The following is a 24463-nucleotide window of genomic DNA, read 5'->3' on the forward strand; positions in this document are numbered from 1 at the left end:
CACCCGAGGATGGGGGCACCCTGCACTGTCCAGGGAAGCCCCCAGGGTCTAGGTGAACCCCTCAGTCTGGCCACCCACACCCACTCAGTCCTCCATAGCCTGTGCCCAGCACCAGCTGAGCAGGGCCAGGGTCACACCTGTGGGCCCCGCTCCTGGGGGAGGAGCCTGGAGCAGGTGCTGGAAGGCGGGGCTGAAGGTGGCCCCCAGGGCTGCTACCCACTCCCTGTGTGTCCTTCGTGGCTCACTGCCATCTCTGGGCGTTAATATCTAGAGGAGGGTGTGGTGTGGATCCCAAGGGGTTGGGGTGAAAGCACAGTGCCTTGCTGTTCATGTAGATCTGGAGCCTGGGAGCCTCTGCTCTGGTGATTCTGGGCCTAGCAGGGGTTGTCTTCAGGCCTGGCTGACGGCTAACGGTACCCTTGACCCCTTCTTGCCTGCAGTGTCATCAGCCGGGCGCCTGGCCTGAAGCTGGTGGTGGAGACGCTCATCTCTTCCCTCAAGCCTATCGGCAACATCGTCCTCATCTGCTGTGCCTTCTTCATCATCTTCGGCATCCTGGGGGTGCAGGTGAGGGGCACCCGGGCTGGGCAGGGCATGGGGTGGGCTCTGCAGTCGGGGAAGAGGCTCCACACTCCTGCCCAGCTCTCCAGACCTTGTGCCAGGTGGCCCTAGGGGAGCAGCCATGGTCCCTGCCAGCAGTTAGCTCCCATTCCAGGGAGGGAGACAGACACGGCCCAAATGGCTGACTGCAAGGCAGGCTGGGTAAATGGCAGCCCAGGGGTGGGCTGGGGACAGTGGGGAAAACGCCTGAAGGAGGTGGCCTTGGCACTGGGCCTTGAAAGACAGGAGGTTTGGGCAGGTCATGGCGGGGGGAAGGTGTGTCAGGGGCAGATGGGCAACGTGCGGGGCGGCGGGACCAAGCAGGGCAGAGAGCCCCGGGGCTGCGGCTGGCATGGAGAGATGAGCCGGGCCGAGTGGGGAGAGACCTGGAACGGCAGCTAAGGAGCTGGGGCTTGGCTGCTCTGGGGTAGGGGTCATGGAGGGTCTCTGACCCAGGCAGGGCCTTGAGCTGACTCAGATTTGGGGTTGGGGCCCAGCCCGGGTGTAGAATGAGGCCTCGGGGGGGACAGCGAGTAGTGGGGCAGATAACAGAGTGTTGGCGGGTGGCAGAGTGACCTGGGCCTTCTGCGGTCTGAGCTGCTGCTGAGACCCTATTTCTTGAGGGTCTGAACCCTGTGCTGAGGCCCCCAGGCTCCCCACCTGGTCCTGTGTTTGGGGCTGTAGGTTTGGAGGAACCCCGTGCACAGGTGTCCTTTGGGGTTGCTGAGAGATTCACAGCGTGGCCTCCTGGGCAGCACGGGCTTGGTGTGGACCCTGTGTGGACAGTGGCCTTGTCCCTTCCAGGCAGTTGACATGGAGAGGGCTTGGGTCCCTAGAGAGCGTCCCTTTACGTCGCTCTGTCTCTCGGGGATGTACAGGCAACTTCCTCGCGTGGAGTCACTGCCCGAATCCCCAGTGTGGGTACTGGTGTCTGATCTCTGGGGTCTGTGGAAGAGTAAGAATCAGACAGACCAGGGTGTGAAGCTTGGCTCTGCTCCTTCTTAAACCTCAAACGACTTTGGGAAAATCTCCTGACACCACTGGGCCTCAGTTTCCTCACTCGTGAGATGGGATGCAAGCAGCCCCGCTTCCTGCTGGGGGACTTGGAGAGACGGTGGGATGGAGTGGTTGGCTCAGGCCGTACAAGGAGGAAGTGACCCCGAGGGGCGGGGCCCTCTTCTGATTTGCACTCCCCCCCCCACCCCCTGGGAGCACTGGCAAGATGGTCACTAACCCTGTGACCCGTGTCCCTGCCCCCAGCTCTTCAAGGGCAAGTTCTACCACTGTCTGGGCATAGACACCCGCAACATCACCAACCGCTCCGACTGCGTGGCCGCCAACTACCGCTGGGTCCACCACAAGTACAACTTCGACAATCTGGGCCAGGTGAGTGCCCCCTTCTGCTCTTGACCGGACCCATCCCCGGTGGCTGGGGTGATAGCTCTTTGGTGCCGACAGCCCTGGGATTACAGACCAGGCTCCAGTCCCCCCTGCCAGGGCTTCTGCTTTGCGAGCCTTGATTTCCTTTTCTGCAGAATGGGTAGGGGTAGAACTCACTTGGCAGGTAGCGTGAGGCTGAGGGACCGTGAATACAGAGTGTCCAGCAGGTGCCTGGCATTTAGGAAGTGCTTTAGTGGACATTGGTTCCTGGCCCCCACCCCCTGCCCGGGGGGGGTGCCCAGACAGGCATTTTTGGAGTCAGCCAGACCAGGTGTGAATCCTGGCTCTGCCACTTACTGTAGGTGTGGCCTCTCTGAGCCTCAGTTTCCCTGTTGGTAAAATGGGAATGTTACAGGCCACCATACAGGCTGTGGCAGAGACTAAAGTGTATCAAGCTTCTGGCCCAGGGTGGGTTTCTTCTCCCATCACCCATCTCCTCTGGTCCCTGCTCCAGCTGGCAGGCAGGCCCCTGCCCAGTTCCTGCTTTGCCCTTGGTCCCCTCTCCTGGGGGCCTTCCAGGCTCGGCCATCTGAGTTGTGTCCCAGATGAGAGCCCCCAGCTGGCTGCCTCCAAAGAGCTCCCCCCACCCCCAAACTGCTCTTGTTTCTTGAGGGCCCACCTAGGTGACTGGGTATGACCAGCCTGGGAGTGCCTTCCCCAGTTCACACAGGAAGGGAGCAAGGATCCAACTCTGGGTGGCCCAGGGCCCGGGCCTCTCTGCTGAGGACCGTCCAACTGTATCCACGGAAGCGCTCATCCCCAGGGATTCCACTCCCCGGGCCCCCTGGGAAAGGAGCTGTGGGGCCTCAGAGGGGCAGTGGGTGGCCGGGAAACGGGGTCAGGAACTGGGTCGCAGTGACCCCGCCCCTCCAGATTCTCCAGAAGTAGTACATGTTCAAGTTCTTAACAACTCAGTGGTTGGTAAGACAATGTTTTATTTTTTTAATTTAAAAGATTTTTATTTTGTTCTAAGTTTTAATTATTCATTTGGCCGCCCCACACAGTATGTGGGATCTTAGTTCCCCGACCAAGGATCGAACACGCGCCCCCTGAATTGGAAACGCGGAGTCTTAACCACTGGACTGCCAGGGAAGTCCCGAGACAATGTTTTAAAAGAGATGTTCCAGGAGCTGAGGGAAAGCCACTGGGGGCCCTTTATGATCGTGCTCCTGACTCCCTGACCTCAGTGCCAGGCCCAGGCCTGGCCGTTATAGAGCATCCTCAGCTCTTTACCGTTCTGGGCATGCTTGATGCCAGGCTGATGCCCGGGGACCCCTGAGTAGGGTGTTCTCAGCCTGCAGAGCCACGTGGGAGGTTACGGCATGGCCTGAAACCTTGGATTCCTGTGGGGCCATTTATCAGCTGTGTGTCCTCAGGCCAGTATTGACCCTCTCTGTGCTTCAGTGCCCTCATCTGTAAATCGGGATCAGTGACAGCTGGTCTGTGATTCCAAGGTCCCAGGCCGTCTGTACTTCAGGCCTCTGTGACCCAGGGGCTCACGGGGACATTTGCCCCTTGGTGTGTGAGGGCTCCGTGTGCCTCCCTGGCAGGGAGAGCTCCCTCTTTGTTCCCTGCCCTGCCCTCCTCCTGGGCCTGAGCCCTTTCTGGGCAGCCCTCAGCACCATTCCCGCCTGGAAGGGAAGAGGATGGGTCTGTGCCCTGGGTGGGCCGGAAGGAGGGGCCAGTTCAGGGCAGGAGACCTATCCTGAGGATGCTTCGGCCTGCCGTCTGTGTAGGAGCCTTGGCTGGCTGTCTCCTGGGCATCACCTCTGTTTCTAAAATCTGTTAGTTGGAGCAATTATTGCCATTTACAGGCAAAGAAGCCGGGGCCCAGAGACATTAAGTCACACAGCCAGTGAGTGGCAGAGCTTGGGCTGGTCCTGATTTCTCTCACGAGCTCCTGTTTTCAGGTGCCAGAGGCAAGCTTGGCGTGATGGTGGCAGGGTCCCACATGTTTGTCAGGAACCTTCCAGTTTAAAGTCTCCGCTGACCCTCCCAGCCAGCATGGCAGGCAGTCACTGAAGTGTTAGCGCCGTTCCGTGGGTGAGAGGAAAAGGCCTCGTGAATTTTCTTGTGCAGTTAATTTCAGAGCTGAGACTGGAGCCCAAGACCCCCGGCCCAGTCTCACTCTCTTGCAGTGCCTGCAGGGCTTATGGCAGGCCCACAGGGCACCCTCAGAAAAGGTTTGTTGGTTGAGGACACAACTCTGCCCTGGACTTGGGGAAGGTCTTGTCCCTCTGCCTCCCAGAGCTATGGAGGGGGCAGACGCAGCCCGAACTGCCCACGCCCATTGCCCCTGTACCCTTTCCTCCCGGGTTCCAGGCCCTGATGTCCCTCTTTGTGCTGGCCTCCAAGGACGGCTGGGTGAACATCATGTACAATGGACTGGACGCCGTTGCTGTGGACCAGCAGGTGGGCGTGGCTGGGCCAGGTCCGGCCCGGGCAGTCGGGGAGGGACACGGTGTCTTTGGGGCCCCGGGGTCTGAAGCTGGGGTTTCCCACTGTCAGCCACAGCCCGCCCCTCCTCGTCCTGGCCTGCACCCTGCCCCACGAGGGCCGCTCCCTGGCTGGTGTAAGTCACTGCTCTGTCTGCCTCACTCTGTGCAGGGCGAGCGCTGCGAGCTGGCCCCGCCAGGAGGGCTGCAGAGCCCATGTGTGGAGAACTGAGGGTGTGGGAGGAGGCGGCTGGCGCGGGGAAGCAGGGTGGGAAGGTCAGGAAGACCTGCGCACGCCTCGGGGGTGGAGCGTAGCTGAGCGCAGTGGGTGTCAGTGAAGGGGTTAGAGCGAGGCGAGCTTTCGGGAGCTTCCCGGGGCTGCTGGGTGAGGATGGATTTAGGAGTGGGAGGGTGGAAGGGGTCAGGGAGGAGGCTGGGCCCGAGAGGAGGCCTGAGCCCTCGCTCCCAAGATCCCCCTGAGAGTGGGGATCCCCTCTGGGGCTAGGCTGGGACTTAGGCAAGACACGCGGCTGACCAGGGTTGGCAGTGTCATGGCTGTGGGGGCCACAGGAGAAGGAGCAGGGAGATGCTCTTGGTCACGACAGGGCCCATTCAGTGAAGGAATCGGGGCTGGGGGCAGCGCCTAGGCCTGTAAGCAGGCTCGGGCTCTTGGCCTCTCGGGCCTCACCCCGTAGACTCTAGAGCTGGAGGTAGAGGTGGGACTTGGGGATGTGGGGGGAATAGAGCACGTGGAGACATCCTCCTCCACTTTTTAGTCTGTACCCTCCTGCCTGCCACCCCTACCAACACACACACACACGCAAACGCACACACACACACACGCACACACACACGCGCGTGCACACGCACACGCACACACACACAGACTCCATCAGGGTTGCGCGCTCTCCTCTGCTGGCTGCTTTGCTTCCTGCCTTGTTTCTAGATGGATGAATAAATGGGTGAATGGTTGGGTAAATGGACGGATGGTGAGTGGATGGATGGGTAGATGGAGGAATGAGTGTATGGATGGAGAAGTGGGTGGGTGGATAAATGGACGGATGATGAGTGGACGGATGAATAAGTGGATGGGGGACGGATGGATGGTGGGTGAGAGGAAGAAGACAGATGGCGGGGAAGGGGAGGGCTCTCTTTGCTGAGCACCATACTTGTGCCAAGCAGGGTGGGCACTTCCTACCTCTGCCTCCTTCAAATCTCCCAGCTGCCCAGGAGGCTGCTGCCGGTGCCCCCACCGCACGGAGGCTCGGCGAGGTGGGGCGCGCCCTGCACGGTGGGCCCCCCGGTGCCCGAGCAGCCTCCTTCAGCCCCATCTGGTCCCCGCAGCCGGTGCCCAACCACAACCCCTGGATGCTGCTCTACTTCATCTCCTTCCTGCTCATCGTCAGCTTCTTCGTGCTCAACATGTTCGTGGGCGTCGTGGTGGAGAACTTCCACAAGTGCCGGCAGCACCAGGAGGCCGAGGAGGCGCGGCGGCGCGAGGAGAAGCGGCTGCGGCGCCTGGAGAAGAAACGCCGGAGTGAGTGGGTGACGCGGGGGGCGGGGCTCAGGGGCCAAGGCTGGGGCGTGACCCCAGCCACTGGGCCTTTGCAGCCAGAAGGGAACAGAGAATATGGCCCCCAGGCCCCTGGCCTTGCCCTTCCCCCAGCATCCACCTGTCCAGGTGACCTGACTCCTCTCGGTGTCCGCCCGGAGTCTGATGGTGACCCCACTGCCCACCTGCACAAGACCCTGGCAGCTCAGTCCAGGAAGAGGGCAAGGGCAGAGCCTTGATGCCCCGCCCCCAGCAGACCGGACCCCCCCCATGGGCACGATGGGGAGAATCAGCGCCCTCTCTGCCACCTTCCCTCACGTCCTACCCCTTCCCCTCAAGGCGCCCTGGCTTGGGGGAAGAGACCTAACTCTGATTCCCAGGGCCTGGGGCAGACTGGCACCTCTCCCCCTTGCTTCCTCCTGCCCCTCCACCTCGCGCTCCGTGTGCTCTGCCTCCGCCGTGGCCCCAACCCTCTGTGGTCTGTGCCGCTCTCCCCCTGCCGCCCCACACCCCTGCAGAGGCCCAGCGGCTGCCCTACTATGCCACCTACTGTCCCACACGGCTGCTCATCCACTCCATGTGCACCAGCCACTACCTGGACATCTTCATCACCTGCATCATCTGCCTCAACGTGGTCACCATGTCCCTGGAGCACTACAACCAGCCCACGGTGAGCCTGGCCCGGCCTCTGGCCCGAGGCCACGTGGCAGGGTTGGGTCCTCAGCAAGACCCCACCCCAGGGATGGGGCGGGGCAGGGTCTGAACCGTCCCCACTGGGGGTCCTGTGCTCAGGAGGCACAGGGCCTGGTATGACAGAGGAGTGAGAGGGAGAGGTCACTCGGTCCTGGTGAGCGGGGTGGGGCGGGGGTGAGGGCAGGAGGGATGGCATTTGGACCCAGCCTTGAACATGGGTGACGGTAGCTGTGGTATATTCAGTGTGACTCTTCAGGGCACACTGCAGATATTAACTCTCTAATCCTCACAGCAATCCTAAGGTGTGCCTGGGGGAGGCTTTTGTAGATGAGGAAACCGAGGCTCAGAGAGATAAAATGTGCTCAAGTTACTCAGCCAGTGAGCGGTGGAGGCAGGACTGGAGCTTTGCTTTGCATTCAGGGCCTGCCAGCTGGCTCCACCACTACGGGGCATGTGGAGCCTGGGGGAGGGGCAGGACCGCTGGGGGCAAACACTGCGGTAGGAGAGGTGACCAGTTCCCAGCTAGTTGCAGGCGGTGTGCGTGAGGGACACATGAGGGGTACGTAGGGGCAAGTCTTCTTAAAGACTTACTGGAGTGGGGGAAGGAGGGGAGAGCAGAGCCTTCAGATGAAGAATTAGTATCTTATTTTAAATGGTAGGAGAGGAATATTATAAGTGCAGGGAAAAGGAAGGCAACCACTGGTGGAATGGAACAGTAATTGTAGAACTTCTAAATTAACATGAAGAAATAGAATAGTAATAGTTCACATTTACCAAGTATTTATTCTGTCCGGTGTTGGGCTATTACCTCATTTAATTTTTATAGCAACTTTCTGAGGGGGGTACTATTATCATCCCCAATTCATAGATCAGAAAACTAAGTCCCAGAGAGGTCAAGTGACTTGCCAAGGTTACACAATGAATAAGGAGTAAGTGCTGAGTCTGGATTCAAATCTAGGCAGTCTGGTTCTTAACCACAACCCTTAACCATTACCCCATACTGCCTCCATAGAGTGGCAATTGGACCAAGCCAGCAGAAATAAGGAAAAGAAAACAGCAATGTAAAGTAAATCGTACACATTAAGTAAGGTGGAAAGCATGAAAGTAGATATGTAAATCATTGCATTAAATGTGAATGGAATAAATTTTCCCCTTAAAAGGCAGAGATTTTCTGGCTGGAATAAGGTGGGGGACAGGTCATGGGGCCTGGATCATGCTTCTCTTTGCTGCCCCTGCAGTCTCTGGAGACAGCCCTCAAGTACTGCAACTACATGTTCACCACTGTCTTTGTGCTGGAGGCTGTGCTGAAGCTGGTGGCATTTGGTCTGAGGCGCTTCTTCAAGGACCGGTGAGCAGCTGGGCTGGGGCAGCAGAGAGTGGGCTGCAGGATGGGGAAGCAGTCCTGACCTCTGGGGAAGCCTGGAGCAGCTGGAGGAGGGGAACCAATAAGTGTCTGGCCACTGATGGCCAGGGACCCCAGGTGTGTGCTGCCTACAGCCCTGATGGGTGCAGGGCATTCTGCCAAGCCCTCCTCAGCTCATCTCTTGTGGGTCTTCCATACCCCACAGGCAGAGCAGGCCATATCTCATGCTAGTCCTTTTCAGAGGGAACACATTGGGCTCAGAGAGGTTGATGGACTAGCCCAAGGCCACACAGGGGGAGCATCTGGCTCAAGATTCAGACCTAGGAGTCAGAGCCCATTCCTCTTTCCCCGCAGAGGCCAGAGATGTTCATTTAGCCTGGTCAGCCTCTTGCTTGAGGGATCAGAGGCTGTGGGGGGCAGAGAAGGAGCTGGAACCATTGGAATCTGGAGGGGCTGTTAGGGATCCCCTTGGGCCACAGGAGGGTGGAGAGCTGGGAAGTTCCTCCCAGCTGGGGCGTATCTAACCTCGAGTGCCCCTCACCCTGCTTCTCACTCCTGACCTCCTCTGCCCGGCCGCGAAGGTGGAACCAGCTGGACCTGGCCATCGTGCTGCTGTCGGTGATGGGCATCACGCTGGAGGAGATCGAGATCAACGCGGCGCTGCCCATCAACCCCACCATCATCCGTATCATGCGGGTCCTGCGCATCGCCCGGGGTGAGGGACCCGTGGGGGAGGGCTGCGGGGCAGCACGGGCCTCCTGCTGAGCAGGGGAACAGGAGCCAGGAGGAGCCCATACTTGACACACACTCAACCAACCGTCCCGTGGGCACACACGCACCCTTGTCCTGACAGCTCTGTACTGCACCCTGCACACCCCCTCCATATAACACCCTGGTCCTTGTGGTCCAGTCTCAGGTTCGGTTGAAAGGAACCCAGTGCAGCTGGGAAGACACTGGGTCCTCACCAGCATTTCTCCAGCACTGCCTGGGACGCGCTGTCCTTGAAATCCTCTTCCTTCTCCCAGAAGCCTCCCTTTCTCCCCAAGGCTGTCCTCACACTTCTTTCAAAAGCCTCCTGCCTCAATGCTCACCCTTCCACCTGCCCTGCATGTTGCCCCCAGATTCTGAAGTGGTGAGGGGGCAGGTGGAGAAACTCAGCAGTAATACTGGGGCCCTCTCCAGCCAGAGGGAAAGGGAGAGACCCCAGGGCCACTCACGCGTCGGTCATTGTGGCCTCACTGCCCTGTTCAGCTGAACCCACGTGCTTGTAGTACGGCATCGCAGAGCTGTCGTCCTTGAGTTCACGCTCCTCCACTTTCTCACTCTCCTGCATTCACACACGAGCACATACGTGCACACGCCTGTCCCCACTGGCCCGGGCTGAGTGGGCCGGGCTGGGTGTCGCCCACAGTGCTGAAGCTGCTGAAGATGGCCACGGGGATGCGGGCCCTGCTGGACACCGTGGTGCAAGCTCTGCCCCAGGTAAGAGCTGCTCCTGTGGCCCCTCTCTGGGGCCCTGGGGCGCATGGGCCCCGACTTCCCTTCTCTCCAGAGCTGCCCGGAGCCAGGGCAGAGTCCCACCTCCAGAGAAGCAAATGTGAGCCAGGGGCTGTGAGATGGGCGGGGTCCCCTCTGCTTCTTTTTCCCTGACTCGCCAAGCGCTTGCCCACGCCTGCTGTGTACCGGACCCTGGGCTGCCGCTGAGCGCCCATGTTCTGCCCTGAGGAGTCACCAGCCTGGAGGGGAAGACAGAGGCCTCAGGGCGGTGTGGGGAGAGGCCCTCACACTGGGGAATCAGGGAAGGCGTCAGGGCACTTTGAGCTTGACCTTGTAAGGTGGCTTGGTAGGAGAGGTGGTGATGTGGATGGAGAGGTGACAGATATGACATTCTAGGAGGGGACAGCATGCAACCCTGACCTGGGTGAGAACCCTGGGAAGTTAGGAAAGCCCCCCACATTGGTGACCGGAGGGGAGATGGGTCAGGGCCACAGAGGGTGCATCTTTCATCCTCCTCGGAATTCTGCAGTCCCAGCTCCCCCTCCCCTCAGTGTGGTCTCACCTCACTCTGAGGTGAACCTCATATGCATTCATTTATTCATTATGACTCACCTAGTCTTAAGGAACTTTAAGTGTCTTAAAGTAAAAGGCACGGATACAGCATGCTAAAAATGAGGATAAAGGATTAACAGCCCAGGGCAGGTGAAAGCAAAGCTAACCCTCTCAGGAACCTGGGCTAGGGATGTTAATGAGTTCCGTTCTTGAGTTTGGTGTGAGCTTCCCAGCAGCCTAGCTGCAAAGGGAAAGTGACACGGCTTACAGCAGGTCTGGGTGGAAAGCAAGGGCCTTCGTTCAGAGAGCTGTGGTCTTTCCTAACATGAAATCCCTTCAGAGGAATTTGTCTCATGGGAGATGGGGGGTGAGTGCTGGGCTGGGGGGTTAGGGTGTAGACAGGAAGTGGGTTGGAGCCCAGACTCAAGCCCTTTTGACCTGTGGTCAAAGCCTCATCCCCGGTGAGAGCCTGGGTGTGTGACTCAATCTCTCGTGCCTTGGTTTTCTTGCCTGTGAAATGGGGGATGGTATCAGCGCTGACCTCAAAGGCGTGTTGTGAGGTTTAAAATGGTTAAAGCTTAAAAAGCCCTGAACGGTGCCTGGATCACAGGAAGTGCCAGGTAAGCATCTGCTAAGGATGGAAACGGGGGTGGCGAGTGTGCCCCCAGCCTGCCTGGCCTCCTTGCCCCTTCCCCTACCCCTTTCCCCTTGTTCTGACCCCTGGCCATGCTAGGGTGGCTCCCAGGCCAGCACTGAGTTGGCATAGGGCACGTGGAGATGCCTAGGAGGTCCCAGCCTCGAGTAGGAGACACGTGACAGTGATTATACTTTAAGAGATGCGTGTGCCAAGAACCATGCGGTATTGGGGTGAGGGGCTTACCCCTCAGCATCTGCTAGCTGACCCTGGACATTTTCTGGGTTCTGTGTAAAGTGATATGAAAATGAAACTTCAGCCCCATCCTTCCAGGCTTTGCCTCAGGCACTCAGAGGCAGGAGGCATCAGGGAAGGCTTCTCAGAGGAGGTGACCCATGATCTGGGTATTGGGGGTGGGGAGGAGGCATTTAACAGGCAAAGACAGAGAGAGGGTCTTCCCTGCAGAGGAAACAGAATATGCAAATGGGGTCTGTTTTCTGTGTGGTTGGAGTCGGGGTGGAGAATCAGGCTGGGAGGGGGTCCGCAGGGCTGGATCACACAGGCCTTAGATGTCAAGACAGCAGGCCTGGGCTTTGTCCCGTGGGCAATGAGAGCCACGGGAGGGTCTGGATAAGGGAGGCCTCAAGCAGAGCTGCCTTTAAGAAGGTTGCTCTGGTGACCGTGAGGAGAATGGATTGAGGGAGAGGCTGGAGGGAGGGAGGCCGTTGAGGAGGCTGCTGTAGCCGTGCAGACTCGGAGATGCTGAGGGCAGGGAAGAGGGGGAGCTGGTAGGCAAGGTGAGGTTGAAGAAATGCTGACCTGGGCCCGCACAGGGTGGGAAGCTGCGCTGAGGCTCAGGCCCTGCCGGATTCCTTCCGGCAGTCGGGGCCTCACATCTGGCGTCAGAGGTACTCAATGAGTGCTTGTTTCATTAATGAATGAGAATCATTTAATTAGACACTGTTGGTGTGATTGTAGCACAGATTGGAAGGAAACCCTTGTCTGCAGCAGAGAAGCATTAAGAGTCTGTGATTAACGTGGTTTATTTTTCAGCAATTAACGCAGACATCCTCGGGTTCTATTCACGCGGGTCTTCTGAGGGTTCTTAGAGATACTTCATTTCTAGGGCAGGAACGTTTTTGACCCTTATCTCATCCATAACACGAATTAAAGGCGGTCTCTGGACTATGGATAGATTTGAAATAGGTTTGGAATCTGCGATGTTTTTCTCCCACAGGAGCTGTGGGATGGGGGTGGCTGTGTTTGCAGGAGGCTTCTGGGGCCCCCAGTCTTGCATGATTCCTATGTTCACTCCGCTCTGTGGCCGGGGCCCATGCTGGCCTGAGGAAGCAGATCCGAATTAATCCAGCCATGTCTCTGCTCTCAAGGACTTCCCAGACTGGCAGAGACAGTGACAGGGACACACCAGTTACTCTCATGCTGTCAGACTGCATCCTGGTCTGCCTGAAGGAATCCAGGCAGGCTTCGTGGAGGAGGTGGCATTATTGCTGCACCTTCCTTTCCTCTCTCTCTCCATTCATCTGTGGGATGGTACTAACCACACACAGGTGTAGCGACTGTGTGCATGGACCCTGGGGCCAGCCTGCTGGGCTTGATCCCAGTCCTACCACTTATTAGCGATGTGGCCTGGGCAAGTACTTCACCTCTCAGTACATCTGTTTCTTCACCTGAAGAATGGGGGTAAAAGAGAGTTCATAGATCCCTGTGTGCAGTAATGAACGTCGAGTGCTTGAAACTGGGCCTCTCACAGCAAAGGCTCCACACGTGTTTTATTATTGTCCTGTGCTCTGTGCCGGACCTGGCCTGCCCTCCAGGAGGTCGTGCAGGGGTGGCAGACACAGACACAGAGCCTGGTGAAATGTTACAGCTGCCCCGACCCTCAGGCTGGTCCTTTGCCTGGAGCCTGCCACCCGCCACCTCCCCAGGCCCTGCCCAGTCCCACCTGCTGTCCCCACAGGTGGGCAACCTGGGCCTCCTCTTCATGCTGCTCTTCTTCATCTACGCTGCCCTGGGAGTGGAGCTCTTCGGGAAGCTGGGTGCGTGACGCCTGAAGCAGGCCTGGGCTTGGGGGCTTCGTGGAACAGGTCTGGTGGAGGGCCTCGGCAGGGGTGGGGAGGCCTGAGACACAGTCCCCCACCAGACTGTCCCGTCAAGGTCTTTGTATTGGGGAGATGCCCCCAGAGCAGGCCTGGGGCGGGGGATGGATGGGCGACCCTCAGCCATCCACGTGCCCCTCTCAGTGTGAATAGCAGCTTTTGAGAGACGCTAGCCTGGGTCCGCAGGCACACCCAGGCCTGTACAGCGGACCGCCGACTTGGGGCCCCCCAACTGTCTGGCCTCTCAGGGATGCCTCTTCCGGCTTCACCTGCCGGTGCCCATCCAGAGCTAGTGCCGCCCCAGCAGGCAGAGTGGCCAGGGCACAGACCAAGGGCAACACAGCCCACATCCAGCCCAGCCCTGCACAGGGCTGGCTCCAGAAAGTGGGGCTCCCTTGGGCATTGGCCCTTACCCACCCCATCGTCTCTCTCAGGAATTGATACCTGGGTGGAGGGAGGAGCCAGGCTCACCGGAATTTGAGTCCCAGCTTGTGTGGCACCTCCTTGAGCCTCAGTTTCTCCATCTGTGGGCTGGGCACAGTCCGCACGCACCTCTGAGGTTGTCGTGGGATTCTGAGATGAGGCCGAGAGGCAGCAGTGCAGGGCGGCCCGGGCTGACCCCACTCTCCTTCCAGTCTGCAATGACGAGAACCCGTGTGAGGGCATGAGCCGGCACGCCACCTTTGAGAACTTCGGCATGGCCTTCCTCACGCTCTTCCAGGTCTCCACTGGCGACAACTGGAACGGGATCATGAAGGTACACGTGGGTGGGCTGGGGAGGGAGAGTTGGGCTGGGTTCCGGGTCCTGACAGCCAGGGCTCCCGGGCCCTCTGCCTGCCCAGCGGGAGGGGGGTGCAGGGCACAGAGAAGCAGAGGGACCTGCCCAGGACCCTGAAGCACAGTGAGGTGGAGATAAGGCCAGGGTCTCTGTCTGCCCCTAAGTGCTGCTCTGGGGTCAGTGCTCAGATTCTAGGGGACAGGACTCTGCCCAGGGCCAGAGGGTCCTGGGGGCCCACGGCCAGGGCCAGGGGCTCCGGGCACCACTCCTCCGGGTGCCAGGCACTCGGCGTTGGCCTCACTGCCCATCACCCAGCGCAGGCTCCTCGGCCCTGGCCCGCGGTCTGGCCTGGACTGGGTGGGGAGGGGCTTGTGAGGACGGAGATGAGGCCTGCGCCTGGAGGCCCCCGGGCCTCACCACTGCCTCCCTGCCCCGCCGGGTGCAGGACACCCTGCGGGACTGCACCCATGACGAGCGCAGCTGCCTGAGCAGCCTGCAGTTCGTGTCGCCGCTGTACTTCGTCAGCTTCGTGCTCACGGCCCAGTTCGTGCTCATCAACGTGGTGGTGGCCGTGCTCATGAAGCACCTGGACGACAGCAACAAGGAGGCCCAGGAGGACGCCGAGATGGATGCTGAGCTGGAGCTGGAGATTGCCCACGGCCTGGGCCCCGGCCCGCGGCCACCTGCCGGCTCCCCGGGGGCACACGTGCCTGGCCGCGGGCCAGGAGGGGCGGGTAGCGCGGGCGACGCCGAGGGCCACCTGATCCGAAACTGCTATTCGCCAGCCCAGGTGGGCGGGGCCCGGAGAGGGCAGCGGGGTCGCAGAGGGCTGGGAGGGCAGCTGGGCGGGGGCCTTGGGCAGAAAGCTCTGTCGTTTCGGGCCCCACTTGCTCGGCTCCACTGAAGGGGCGACCCTGTGATGAGGGGTCGGGCCCAGGCCACGGGCAGAGAACCAGGAGGGCAGCTGTGCCCACCCGCCCCGCCATCCCGACCCGGCCGATAATCCCGCCTGTCCCCACCCCGTCCCCGTCCGCCTAGGAGAACCTGTGGCTGGACAGCGTCTCTTTAATCATCAAGGACTCCTTGGAGGGGGAGCTGACCATCATCGACAACCTGTCCGGCTCCATCTTCCACCACTACTCCTCCCCGGCCAGCTGCAAGAAGTGTCACCATGACAAGCAGGAGGTAGTGGCAGCCCCGGAGGGAGCTGGGGCCTCGGGGTGGGGGGCCAGCCGGAGGGGAGAGCGGCTCTGGGCCGGAGGCCTGGCTGGGCCGACTTGGCCGATGCTGCCTGGGGGCTGTGGCAGACCTGCCTCCCCGAGCCCGGGCTGGCCTGTCCGTCCGCTCAGTGCAGGCCTGTGGCGTGGCCTCAGGAGCCTCAAGGCCCCTCTCTGTGTCTGTACACAGTGGGTGCTCAGAAAGGGCCCACCTTGGTGGTGGGCTGCTGGGGCCAGCAGGAAGCCCGTGTGTCACCTCTGGTGCAGTTTGCCTTTTCTGTGACAAACTCCAGGTGGAGTTTCCCGGATGGGCATCCCAGGGCATCCAGTGGCCTTGGGCCTGTCTTGTGCAGGCTCAGGTGGGCCCTCTCCCCTCTCCCCAGTGGGGCCCTGAGCTCGTCCCCAGGGGTGTTCCAGCCCCTGGGAACCCCCCTAACCTGAAGTGGCTTCAAATTCCCCAGGGTCCTCCGGGCTTGCAAACACCTCTGCGCGTGCGGGTAGCCTGCACAGGGCCACGGGTGAGTTAGACCCAGCCAGCCTCGAGTGGCACTTGGCCTGGGGGCAAGCAGACCAGCTTTGGTTCACAGCTGACGGCAGCTCACCTGCCCTCCAGCCCAGCCCAGGCGTGGCACTCTGCTGGCTGTGACACCCTCGTGTCATCTCCCACCCCCTGCCCAGGCTGGGTTCCTGCACAAGGTGGACATGCTGTCTGTGCTCAGATCTCTGGTCCTCTCTGACCACTGCCCTGCATCTTTCTGGAGGACCGGACTGCCCCATCCCAGCCCCAGGGGGGACCCGACGCTGCCGCCTCTCCCTGCAGGTGCAGCTGGCCGAGACAGAGGCCTTCTCCCTGAACTCAGACAGGTCCTCGTCCATCCTGCTTGGCGATGACCTGAGTCTGGAGGACCCCGCAGCCTGCCCACCTGGCCCCAGAGACAGCAAGGTGAGCGCCCAGTGGGCTCCTGGGCAGGCGGATCTGTCCTTGAGCCTGGCCTCTGCCTGCTGTGCCGGAACACTGTTCCTTCCTGGCTCACCACTTAAGTGGCACCCACTGTGTGCTGGGCCCTCATCTCCTGTTGATCAGATGAGGGCTGCGAACAGAGAGGCGGAGTGATTTACCTGAAGCCACACAGCAACGAGGCCAGCCAGGGCTCCAATCACAGCATCCAAGTGGCCTTGGCCACTCACTGTAGCTTGAATGTTTTTGATCCATTTAATGGGAGTTGTCCCTGGCGGGCCAAACTTACAAGGGGGCCTTAAGGCTGAAGAGTTGAAACAGGCGCAAGCACCTACTGTGCGCCAGACTTTACTTGTACTCAGTGTGTCCATTCCCCAGCTCTGTGTGGCAGGGATAATGTGGCTCCATTTCACATGTGAGGACATGAGAGCTCTGAGAAGTGAGTTAGCTTGTCCTGTCACACAGCCGGGCAAGGCAGAGCAGGGAAGCCAGCCCTGGGTCTGGTCCCCAACCTCAGCCCTAGAGACGGTCAGTCTGAGGAGGTCAGGAGGGCTGGAAGGGCCACTATGTTGATCCTGCGGACTCAGGCAGGGGAGGTGTGCCACCTGGCTTGTGACCTCAAGGCCAAGTCGTTCTTGCCCCAGCTCAGGGATGAGAGCGGGAGCCCCTGGCCTGAGGTTGGGGTGCAGTGGCCCTGCCCTAAGAGAGCCTCGGTCCCCCTGACCCCTGACTCCTGGGCAGCCTGGGTTTGGCACCACTGCCCCCCAGGGCTGTCCTCCATCAGCTCCAGGAAGGCTGGGATGGGGGGAGTGGATCTTCCCAGCCCCTCCCTGCCCCCCGCCCCCTCCCTGATAGCTGACAGCTCCTACAGCTCCTCCCTGTATCTCCTGCACCCCTGCACTGTTTTCCACACAGGATGTTGGGGTGCACAGTTTCTAGGGCCTCGTTGGGCTTAGATGGGTGCTGTTTTATTAGGACTCAAAGGACAGTTCGTAGGGGCTCATCTGCCTTGGAGGGGACATTGAGGCAGCTTTTGAGGAGCTTACTGTGCAGAGGTCACCTTGGGCTGCAGGGTTGAGAAGCGTTAGGGCCCAGGGAGTGCCAGGAAGGAAGGCTGGAAGCTTCTGGGTGCCAGGCCCCAGAAGGAGGGGTTACTCTCTCGTTTATGGCTGTTAAGAATGGAGACTCAGCCACAGGAAGGGACCTGCCCAGGGTCATGCTCACAGGGAGGCCCTGCAGCCGCTTGGCCAGGCTTCTGGTGCCTTCACCCGCCTAGACTTGGCTCTTTTACTGACCAGGGTCTGAACTAGGCACTTGGCTACAGAGACAAGGAAGACCCTCAAGGATCTCAGAGTCATGAGGGGAGTGAGTGGGAAACTGCTACCTGCCTGGGACATCAGAGAGGGCTTCCTGGAGGCGGGGCCCTTTCACCCAGGCTTTGGAAGATGATGATTGCTGGCCAGGTAGCCGAGGCGAGAAGGCCATCCCAGGCAGTGAGAGCGACCAAGCAAAGGGCTGAAGAGCAAGGGCATGAAAGCAGCTGTGGCAGGCTGTCCCCCCTCCACCATCCTGCCCCTTTCACCTCCCTTTTCCTGTAGGGTGAGCCGGACCCGCCTGAGCCGATGCGGGTAGGGGACCTGGGTGAATGCTTCTTCCCCTTATCCAACACGGCTGTCTCGTCGGATCCGGAGAACTTCCTGTGTGAGATGGAGTCGATCCCATTCAACCCCGTCCGGTCCTGGCTGAAACACGAGAGCAACCAAGGTGAGGGGTGGGAGCCCCGTCAGCTCCCCACAGCCCTGATCTCGGGTGTTGGCTTCAGAGGGGGCGGGCTGAGTTTTTTCCTTGGTGTTTTTGCCTAGACTATTATATTGAGTCCAGAAAGAACCAAATGGATAACTGATAATAAAATATAGGAATCTCAGGCCTGATAGAAATGAGATCATAATTATACCAGAAGTCTAGGCTAGTGGAAGATTCATGCTGAGTGTCCTAGGAGCTGTGGTGAAAGAGGAAACACGTTGGCACACAGAGCTCGTCAAGCAGAATGAAAACTGCCTAATTATTGAAGGGTTTTTCTAGAGCTGATTCGAGAGGTGTTTATCCCACAGATCGTCACACAAGGTGACGCTGAACAACAGAAAGCCTGTTGTCCTCAACAGCCCTTTCGTACAAAGCCCCACCCTCAGCATCCTCTGTTTGCGCTTTGGGCTTGTGGCTGGGTTCTGGGCGGGAGGACGGAGGACTCAGTTGACTGGTCCATCACGGACTTATCTTCACTTCCAGTCCCGTTGGAGGGTGATGGGATCTGGCTTCACAGCACTGGCTGGGGAAGGGGGCAGAGGGGTGAGCTCAGCAGAAGAGGGGCCCCCAGATCCTGAGCTCACCCCAAGTGCTATTCTGGGAGGCCTGGCCCTGAGCGCTTTCCAGGAGCTGGGGGTGGAGTGACTTCCGAGGACCTTCCCTAAAGCTGACGGCCTCTGGACTGGACCTGATGGCTGAGGGGCCAAGATCCCAGACTTCCTGAACCAAAAGTTGGGGCACAGGACCCAAGAGCCTTTCTGATCCAACGAAATCCCATCTTCTTTACCTAACCGTTCATTAGCATTTTTCTTACATAATAAGACATAGATTAGGAATCCCCCTACCTGGGGACACTCAGGCTTCCATCTTCATCCTGGAAGGCACTGAGGGGACCGTGGACAGAGGTTGCCCCCGAAGACCGGCCCCAGCTCTCATTTCCCCCTCGCCCTCTCCTTGCCCCTCTCCATCCCCAGCACTGTCTGCTCTGCCATCCTGCCTGCTGTCCTAGGGGGGCCCCCAGGCCTGGCCAGACCTCCTGGGTGTCAGGACCTGGGGGGGTGACTGTCACAGTGAGCAGTGCTGTGCACGGGGCTGGGAGCTCCACAGCTGCCTCTTGCTCTTATAGCCTTCTCTCCACTCCTCGAGGTGGGCAGCTGGTCCCCATTTCACAGAGGAAGGAACCCAGAGGGCCTTGAGCCTGGGTCTGCCTGGCTCCAGAAACTGTGCCTTTGCCAAGTGCCCATCCTCCCAGGACTCACACGGGCAGTCTCGGTGTTCCTCTCTTGCTTTCACAAAGGGGACACCGAGGCTCAGAGAGGGAGCCCGCGGTCTCACATACAGTTTGTTAGGTGGCCCTTTCCTGCCAACCCCCCTCAGGGGCCTGAGCCTGCTCCCCAGCTCCCTCTTCTCCCTCCCCAGCAGCGCCCCCGAGCCCCTTCTCCCCGGATGCCTCCAACGCACTCCTGCCCATGCCGGCCGAGTTCTTCCACCCTGCTGTGGCCGCCAGCCAGAAAGGACAGGAGAAGGCCGCTGGTGCCGGGACCCTCCCCAAGATTGCCCTGCAGGGCTCCTGGGCGTCCCTGCGGTTGCCAAGCGTCAACTGCACCCTCCGCCAGCAGGTATGGCACTCCCAGCTCTGAGAGCTCTCCTGTCCGGGGACATCTGAGGGGGCCTTAAGTCCAAGGTGGAGGAGTAGGGGGTGGGCCCAGCCGAAGGCACAGGGCACGGCAGTGCTGGGGGCACTTGGGAAAGTGAGGGGGTAGTGCTGAGACTTGAGGGAGGAGGTGGCCCTAGAGGCTGATAAAATGGGCAGAGCCGGGTCCCAGGGCATCTGGGGACAGAAGGGGGGGGGCAGGCCCGGAGGTGGGGGGGGCGGGGCCCTGAAGGATGGTCATGGGGTGTAGCTTGAGGGGATGGGGAGGAGGGGGCGTTGGGAGGCTTTGCAGGGGGTGGTGGAGCTCTGAGGGGGTTGGGGTGTGATTACTAGGAATGGAGATGGGGGGGCAGGTCTGGGCGATGGCAGGTCTTGGTCTGCAGGGCCACCTGTATTGGATTGGTCAGGGCCACCACCTGGGCACCCACAGGGCCCAGAGCACAGAGCAGAAGGGTCTGCGGACGTGACATCCCTCTTCTGTGGGCGGGTGCTGGGGGAAGGGACCAGGTCCCCGGGAGAGGTACCCTGCGGCGGAGGGAGGGCGGGGCCCAGGGCCCCGGCAGGTAGTCATTTGCTCACTCGGTGACTGCTGACCCCAGCTGCGCGCCTGGCTGTGTGCTAGGCTTGCAGCAGGCTACAGCGGGCGGCACGATGACAGAGTCCCTGCCTCCTGGGTTTTACAGTTTAGTGTTTAGTGCGTTGCAGGGATGTGAGAGGAGAGAAGATACACCAAAAGAAATGCATGGAAAGTACAGTCTGTTTGATAGTGATACGGGCCAGGGAGAACGCTGCACAGGGAAGGGGGCTGTGCGGGGAGCCGGGGCGTGGAGGGGCTGGGAAGGCTGTGAGGGGTAAAGCGGGTGGGTATCAGCCGGGAAGAACTTTCCAGGCGGCAGCCAGAGCAGAGGTGCGGGTGGGGGTAGGGCAGTGGGGTGGGGCCGGGAGGATCCCGGTGAGCAAGGGGGAGGGTGGTGGGAAGTGAGGTCCCAGAGGGGTGGGGTGGGGCCCAAGGGCTTTTACCCCCTGTGAGCCCGGAGCCTACGCCACCCGCGGGGGGGCCAGGGTCTGATGGGGTCCGAGAAGGATGACGCCGACTGTCCCCCGAGGGTCGGGGAGTGGGGTGGGGCAGGGGGCCGGGTCGGAGGGCCACCCAGGAGCTCAAGACAGGTGGTGGTTGGGCGAAGGGGAAGCCTGGGATGCCGCGTGTGATCCGAGGGAGTTCCTGAGGGCTTGGAAGGAGGGCTGGGCGTGCCCGCGTGTCACCGGGAGGGGCGGGCTGCGGGACACCGGGCGGCCCCCCATCCCCTGTGACCTCCCCGCAGGCCACGGGGAGCAACACGTCGCTGGAGGGCAGCCGCAGCAGCTCGGCGGGCAGCCTGCAGACCACGCTGGAGGACAGCCTGACCCTGAGCGACAGCCCGCGACGCGCCCTGGGGCCGCCCGCGCCCGCCCCGGGGCTCCGCGCCGGCCCGTCGCCAGCCGCCCGCCGTCGCCCGAGCCTGCGGGGCCGGGGCCAGTTCAGCCTGAGCGGGCTGCGGGCGCATCAGCGCAGCCACAGCAGCGGGGGCTCCACCAGCCCGGGCTGCACCCAGCACGACTCCATGGACCCGTCGGACGAGGAGGGCGCGGGCGGCCGGGCCGGCGGGCGCGCGGGCAGCGAGCACTCGGAGACGCTCAGCAGCCTTTCGCTCACCTCCCTCTTCGGGCCGCCGCCCCCGCCGCCCGGCCTCCCGCCCGCGCGCAGGTTCAGCAGTACCAGCAGCCTGGCCGCCGGCCCCGGCCATCCCCGCGCCGCCGCCCGGCCCCAAGGCCTGGCCCGCAGCCCCTCCTGGGCCGCCGATCGCCGCAAGGACCCGCCGTGCCAGGCCGATCCGGCCGCCGCCCGGGGCCCCTGGGCGCCCGAGCCGCAGCCGCCGCCGGGGGAGCCACAGCCCGGGGACGCCGCGAACCAGGGCAGGAGATGAGGGCCGCCGCCCTCCCGCCCCGTCTCACCTTCTTTACCTCAGGAGCCAGGGGCAGACAGCAATACTTCGTCCGCGACCTGGCCGCCGCGCCGAGCCGCCGGGGCTGGGGGAGGAGCAGGGTCCGGGCTGCCGAGGCTCAGATGGGCTCAGCGTGGTCCTGCCCGTGCATATACGTGTATACATATGCATATACATAGAGACAGACATATATATTTATTTATTTTTTCTACTGAGAGCTTATGACTTCCAGAAAGTGCTGAAGGTGGGGAGTGCGGGTCCGGGCCCAGACGGGGCTTTCGCCTGACGTTTGGGGCCCAGGCCAGACCCACTCCAGGGCAGAAGGTCCTGCCGGGGCGTCGGCAGCCGTGATTTCTGGCGTCTCCCCTGGGCCGAGAGTAGCTGGGAGAGGGCTCTCAGGCCCCCGAGGGTCCCGTGGCCAGGAAGACAGGCCCAGAAGAAGAGGTGGGATTCAGGGTGCATTTTTTTCCTTTAAAGAAGAAACGCTGCTAAGATCCCGCCCGTCCACGTGTTGGGGTGTCTGTCTTGTTCCCGAGCGTCTAGTTGTTGTGACAGTCTTTTATAGATGCCCCAGAGCACACAAACTCTCTTAGTCAACCAGTTAGGTGTCTTTCTTCAGAAAAACCAGGGGCGAGTAGTCGTATTTTTTTAGGGCAGGGGTGGGGGGAAGGGCGTCTCCAAGGCTGGGCAGGGGCCTCTGCCTCAGGTGAGGTCCTTGGCCCGGGTGGCTTTGCCCCAAGGAGGCTGAGGGCAGCGAGGCTGCAGGAGGGAGAGGAAAGGTGGAGGCATTAAGCAGATGAGATGCTTGAAGGTCAAGGGAACCCGCCTGGTGTGTGCTGGTCGGGCTGCCCCTGGGGCTCCTGGGCTCGGGCAGTCAGTGGCTGGTTACTTATTGCCTTTTATCCCCCAGGTGGTCCCTGAGCCACGGCCATTCCAGGAGGTTGTACCGCCCCCTCCCCTCACAACCCCCTGTCCCCTGAGCTGCTCTGCCGCCCCTCTCCCCACCCTCCATGGAGTTCAGGGTGAAGCAGATCTGACAGGATTCTAGGCAGGGGTGACGCCCAGCCTGACACCTGGAGACCACATCCCCCCCCCTCCCGCTGCTCGTCTCTGGGTCTCTGTCTCATACCCATCACCCCCACTTCCCCAAAGCTGCAGTGCTTCCCAAATGGGTCACGGACGGGTATTTTTTTATTTGACTAGTTATGCATTTATTTTAGTATTTATTAGAAAAAAAACAGTACACTGACCCCATGATTTCACAGACATATTGCTGAGGTCAAGGCTAGTTTCTGAGCAGTGAACGGACTTGAAGTCAGTCTGAAGAAGGTTGGGAAGTGGTGGTGGAATGGTCTGCGGACACGCAGGGGTCATGGGGTGGGAAAGGCTGCAAGTTGGGACCCACTGTGCTTCAGGAATAACCAGGCCCTTTGCCTGTGTGAGATCGTCTCAGTGGCTTCAGCTGGGCCCCGCTGAGGAGCCCTTGACCTTGTTCCCAAACCCTGACCTTAAAGAGTCTGGCTTTGGGCTGGGCTGCAAGCTGTGGGGAGGGTCTGCTTGACGGGCTCTGGGTGTCTTCTGGGCAGCGTAGGGCCCCCTGGGGCCTGGGCATCGTGCACAGGGAGAGGGCAATGTGGTCTGCAAAGCCGTTCCCCCAGAGCTGCTGGGGGGAAGGGTTGCCAGGCCCACTTTACACCTGAGGAAACCAAGGCCCAGGGAGGTGAGGGGGCCACCCCAGGATCCCCCGGGGCCTCGGGCACCTGAGTACCTGGAACGTGCAACAGTGACCCTGAGTTTCAGAGCAGGTGGATCAGAAGCCATAGGCTGGCCGCGGGCCTCTTGCAGGGGGGGCGCGGTGAGACCTGGCTTTGCCCCTGAGCCTCTGGAGCGCCCCCTCCTCGCCCAGAAGGGCGTGGTGGGCAGTCCTCTTCGAGGGGTCGCTATGAGGACACAAGGCGATGCCCAGACGCTGTGCTCCCTCCCAGGATGGGAGCCTACAGGGTGGGAGGCTGGCTGGGCCTGGGGTCGCGTCCCCTCCCGCCCCCAGTGGCCTGTTGGCTGGTGAGGGAGGCCGGGCCCGAGTCCCAAGCCGCCTGCCTGCCCCAGAGAGCCTTGCGCTGGCTGCCTTTGCCACGCCCATGGCTTCATCACGGGGTGGGGCGCTCGCTCCTCTGGGGAAGAGGAGGGCTCGGGCAGCCTGCCCGGCTCTGCCTCGCCCTCCCTCCCAGCGCCATGCTGGCCCCAGCCATCGAGGCGGAGGGGAGGCCACGCACACAGTGGCTGCGCACGGCAGCGTGTTCCTGGAGGGACGTGTGTGCGGGGGGCCGGAAGGTGGCCAGTGGGACCTGAGAGGACCGTGTGGAGGGTGGGTTGGCGTCCAAGGGGATGGCACGTGACACTGGTCAGCAGCTTCCGTCTTCTGGGCTCAGGTGTCATCCTGTTTACTCTGCACGGTGGCCCTGAGCCGTGTGCACTGCTGCTCCATGCACAGACCAGGGAAGTGACTTTCTTGGTGACTTTCTTGGTGTCACCGGGTTATAAGTGGCTGGGCAGGGAACACATCCCGGGCGAGTCTGACACAGAGCCATCCTTTTACCCTGAACTGAGTGACCCCAGAACCAGCAGACGCGTGGGAAGAGTGACCCAGGCATCGCCTGAGCGGTGGTGTGAGGGCTGGACAGAGCAGGGTGTGTCTGGAGGTGGGCATAGCTGTACTCGAAGCATAGAAGTTTTGCCTGAGGGACTTGTGGGAGATGGGGCTGGCTCCTGGAGGGTCCCAAATGCTGACCCCAGGCACTTGGCCTTTTTCCTGGGAGCTACAGGCGATGGGGGACCAGGGAAGCTGTGATTGGCCAGGAAAAACCCAAATGGCTAAGGGTTGGGTGAATAGCCCCTCGGCCCTCCCTGATCCTGTGGCCTGTCCATCACAAAAGCACAAACCTACCCTAACCCACATGGCCTGGCCCTGCGGAGAGTGAGGACCCTGGTGCTGGACACCCCAAGCTGTCTGTTTGCAGGCTTCTGCAGTGTGGTGGCTGGTGGGCCCCTCAACACCTGTACAAAGGGACCCAAGACCAGATGGGGCATAGTCTACCCAGCCAAACCCTTTTCCTGTCCCCTGCCGGGCCTCCTCCTGCACCAGGCAGCCCCCTAAAAGTGGACGAAGTGTGCACAGTACCAGCCTGTCT

At 61.0% G+C, this 24463-nt stretch overlaps 1 protein-coding gene across 1 annotated transcript in view; it reads left to right on the plus strand.

Moving 5' to 3' along the window:
- The window catches only part of CACNA1I (calcium voltage-gated channel subunit alpha1 I), a 106227-nt gene extending 82090 nt beyond the window's left edge, over positions 1-24137 (plus strand). Inside the window, exons 21-36 of the mRNA XM_027107711.1 lie at positions 441-567; positions 1861-1986; positions 4363-4452; positions 5820-6012; positions 6546-6697; positions 7959-8068; positions 8665-8798; positions 9495-9565; positions 12745-12823; positions 13519-13640; positions 14107-14451; positions 14700-14846; positions 15699-15821; positions 17435-17600; positions 19062-19258; positions 20616-24137. Of these exons, the coding sequence (XP_026963512.1) occupies positions 441-567; positions 1861-1986; positions 4363-4452; positions 5820-6012; positions 6546-6697; positions 7959-8068; positions 8665-8798; positions 9495-9565; positions 12745-12823; positions 13519-13640; positions 14107-14451; positions 14700-14846; positions 15699-15821; positions 17435-17600; positions 19062-19258; positions 20616-21257 (2824 nt within the window). The 3' untranslated portion in view covers positions 21258-24137. The remainder of the gene's footprint in view (positions 1-440; positions 568-1860; positions 1987-4362; positions 4453-5819; positions 6013-6545; positions 6698-7958; positions 8069-8664; positions 8799-9494; positions 9566-12744; positions 12824-13518; positions 13641-14106; positions 14452-14699; positions 14847-15698; positions 15822-17434; positions 17601-19061; positions 19259-20615) is intronic.
- Positions 24138-24463: the final 326 nt, after the last annotated feature.

Source organism: Aethalodelphis obliquidens, unplaced genomic scaffold, assembly GCF_003676395.1.
Source record: "Aethalodelphis obliquidens isolate GAN/ISIS:26980383/991018 unplaced genomic scaffold, ASM367639v1 scaffold8, whole genome shotgun sequence".
In the NCBI taxonomy this organism is placed as follows: domain Eukaryota; kingdom Metazoa; phylum Chordata; class Mammalia; order Artiodactyla; family Delphinidae; genus Aethalodelphis; species Aethalodelphis obliquidens.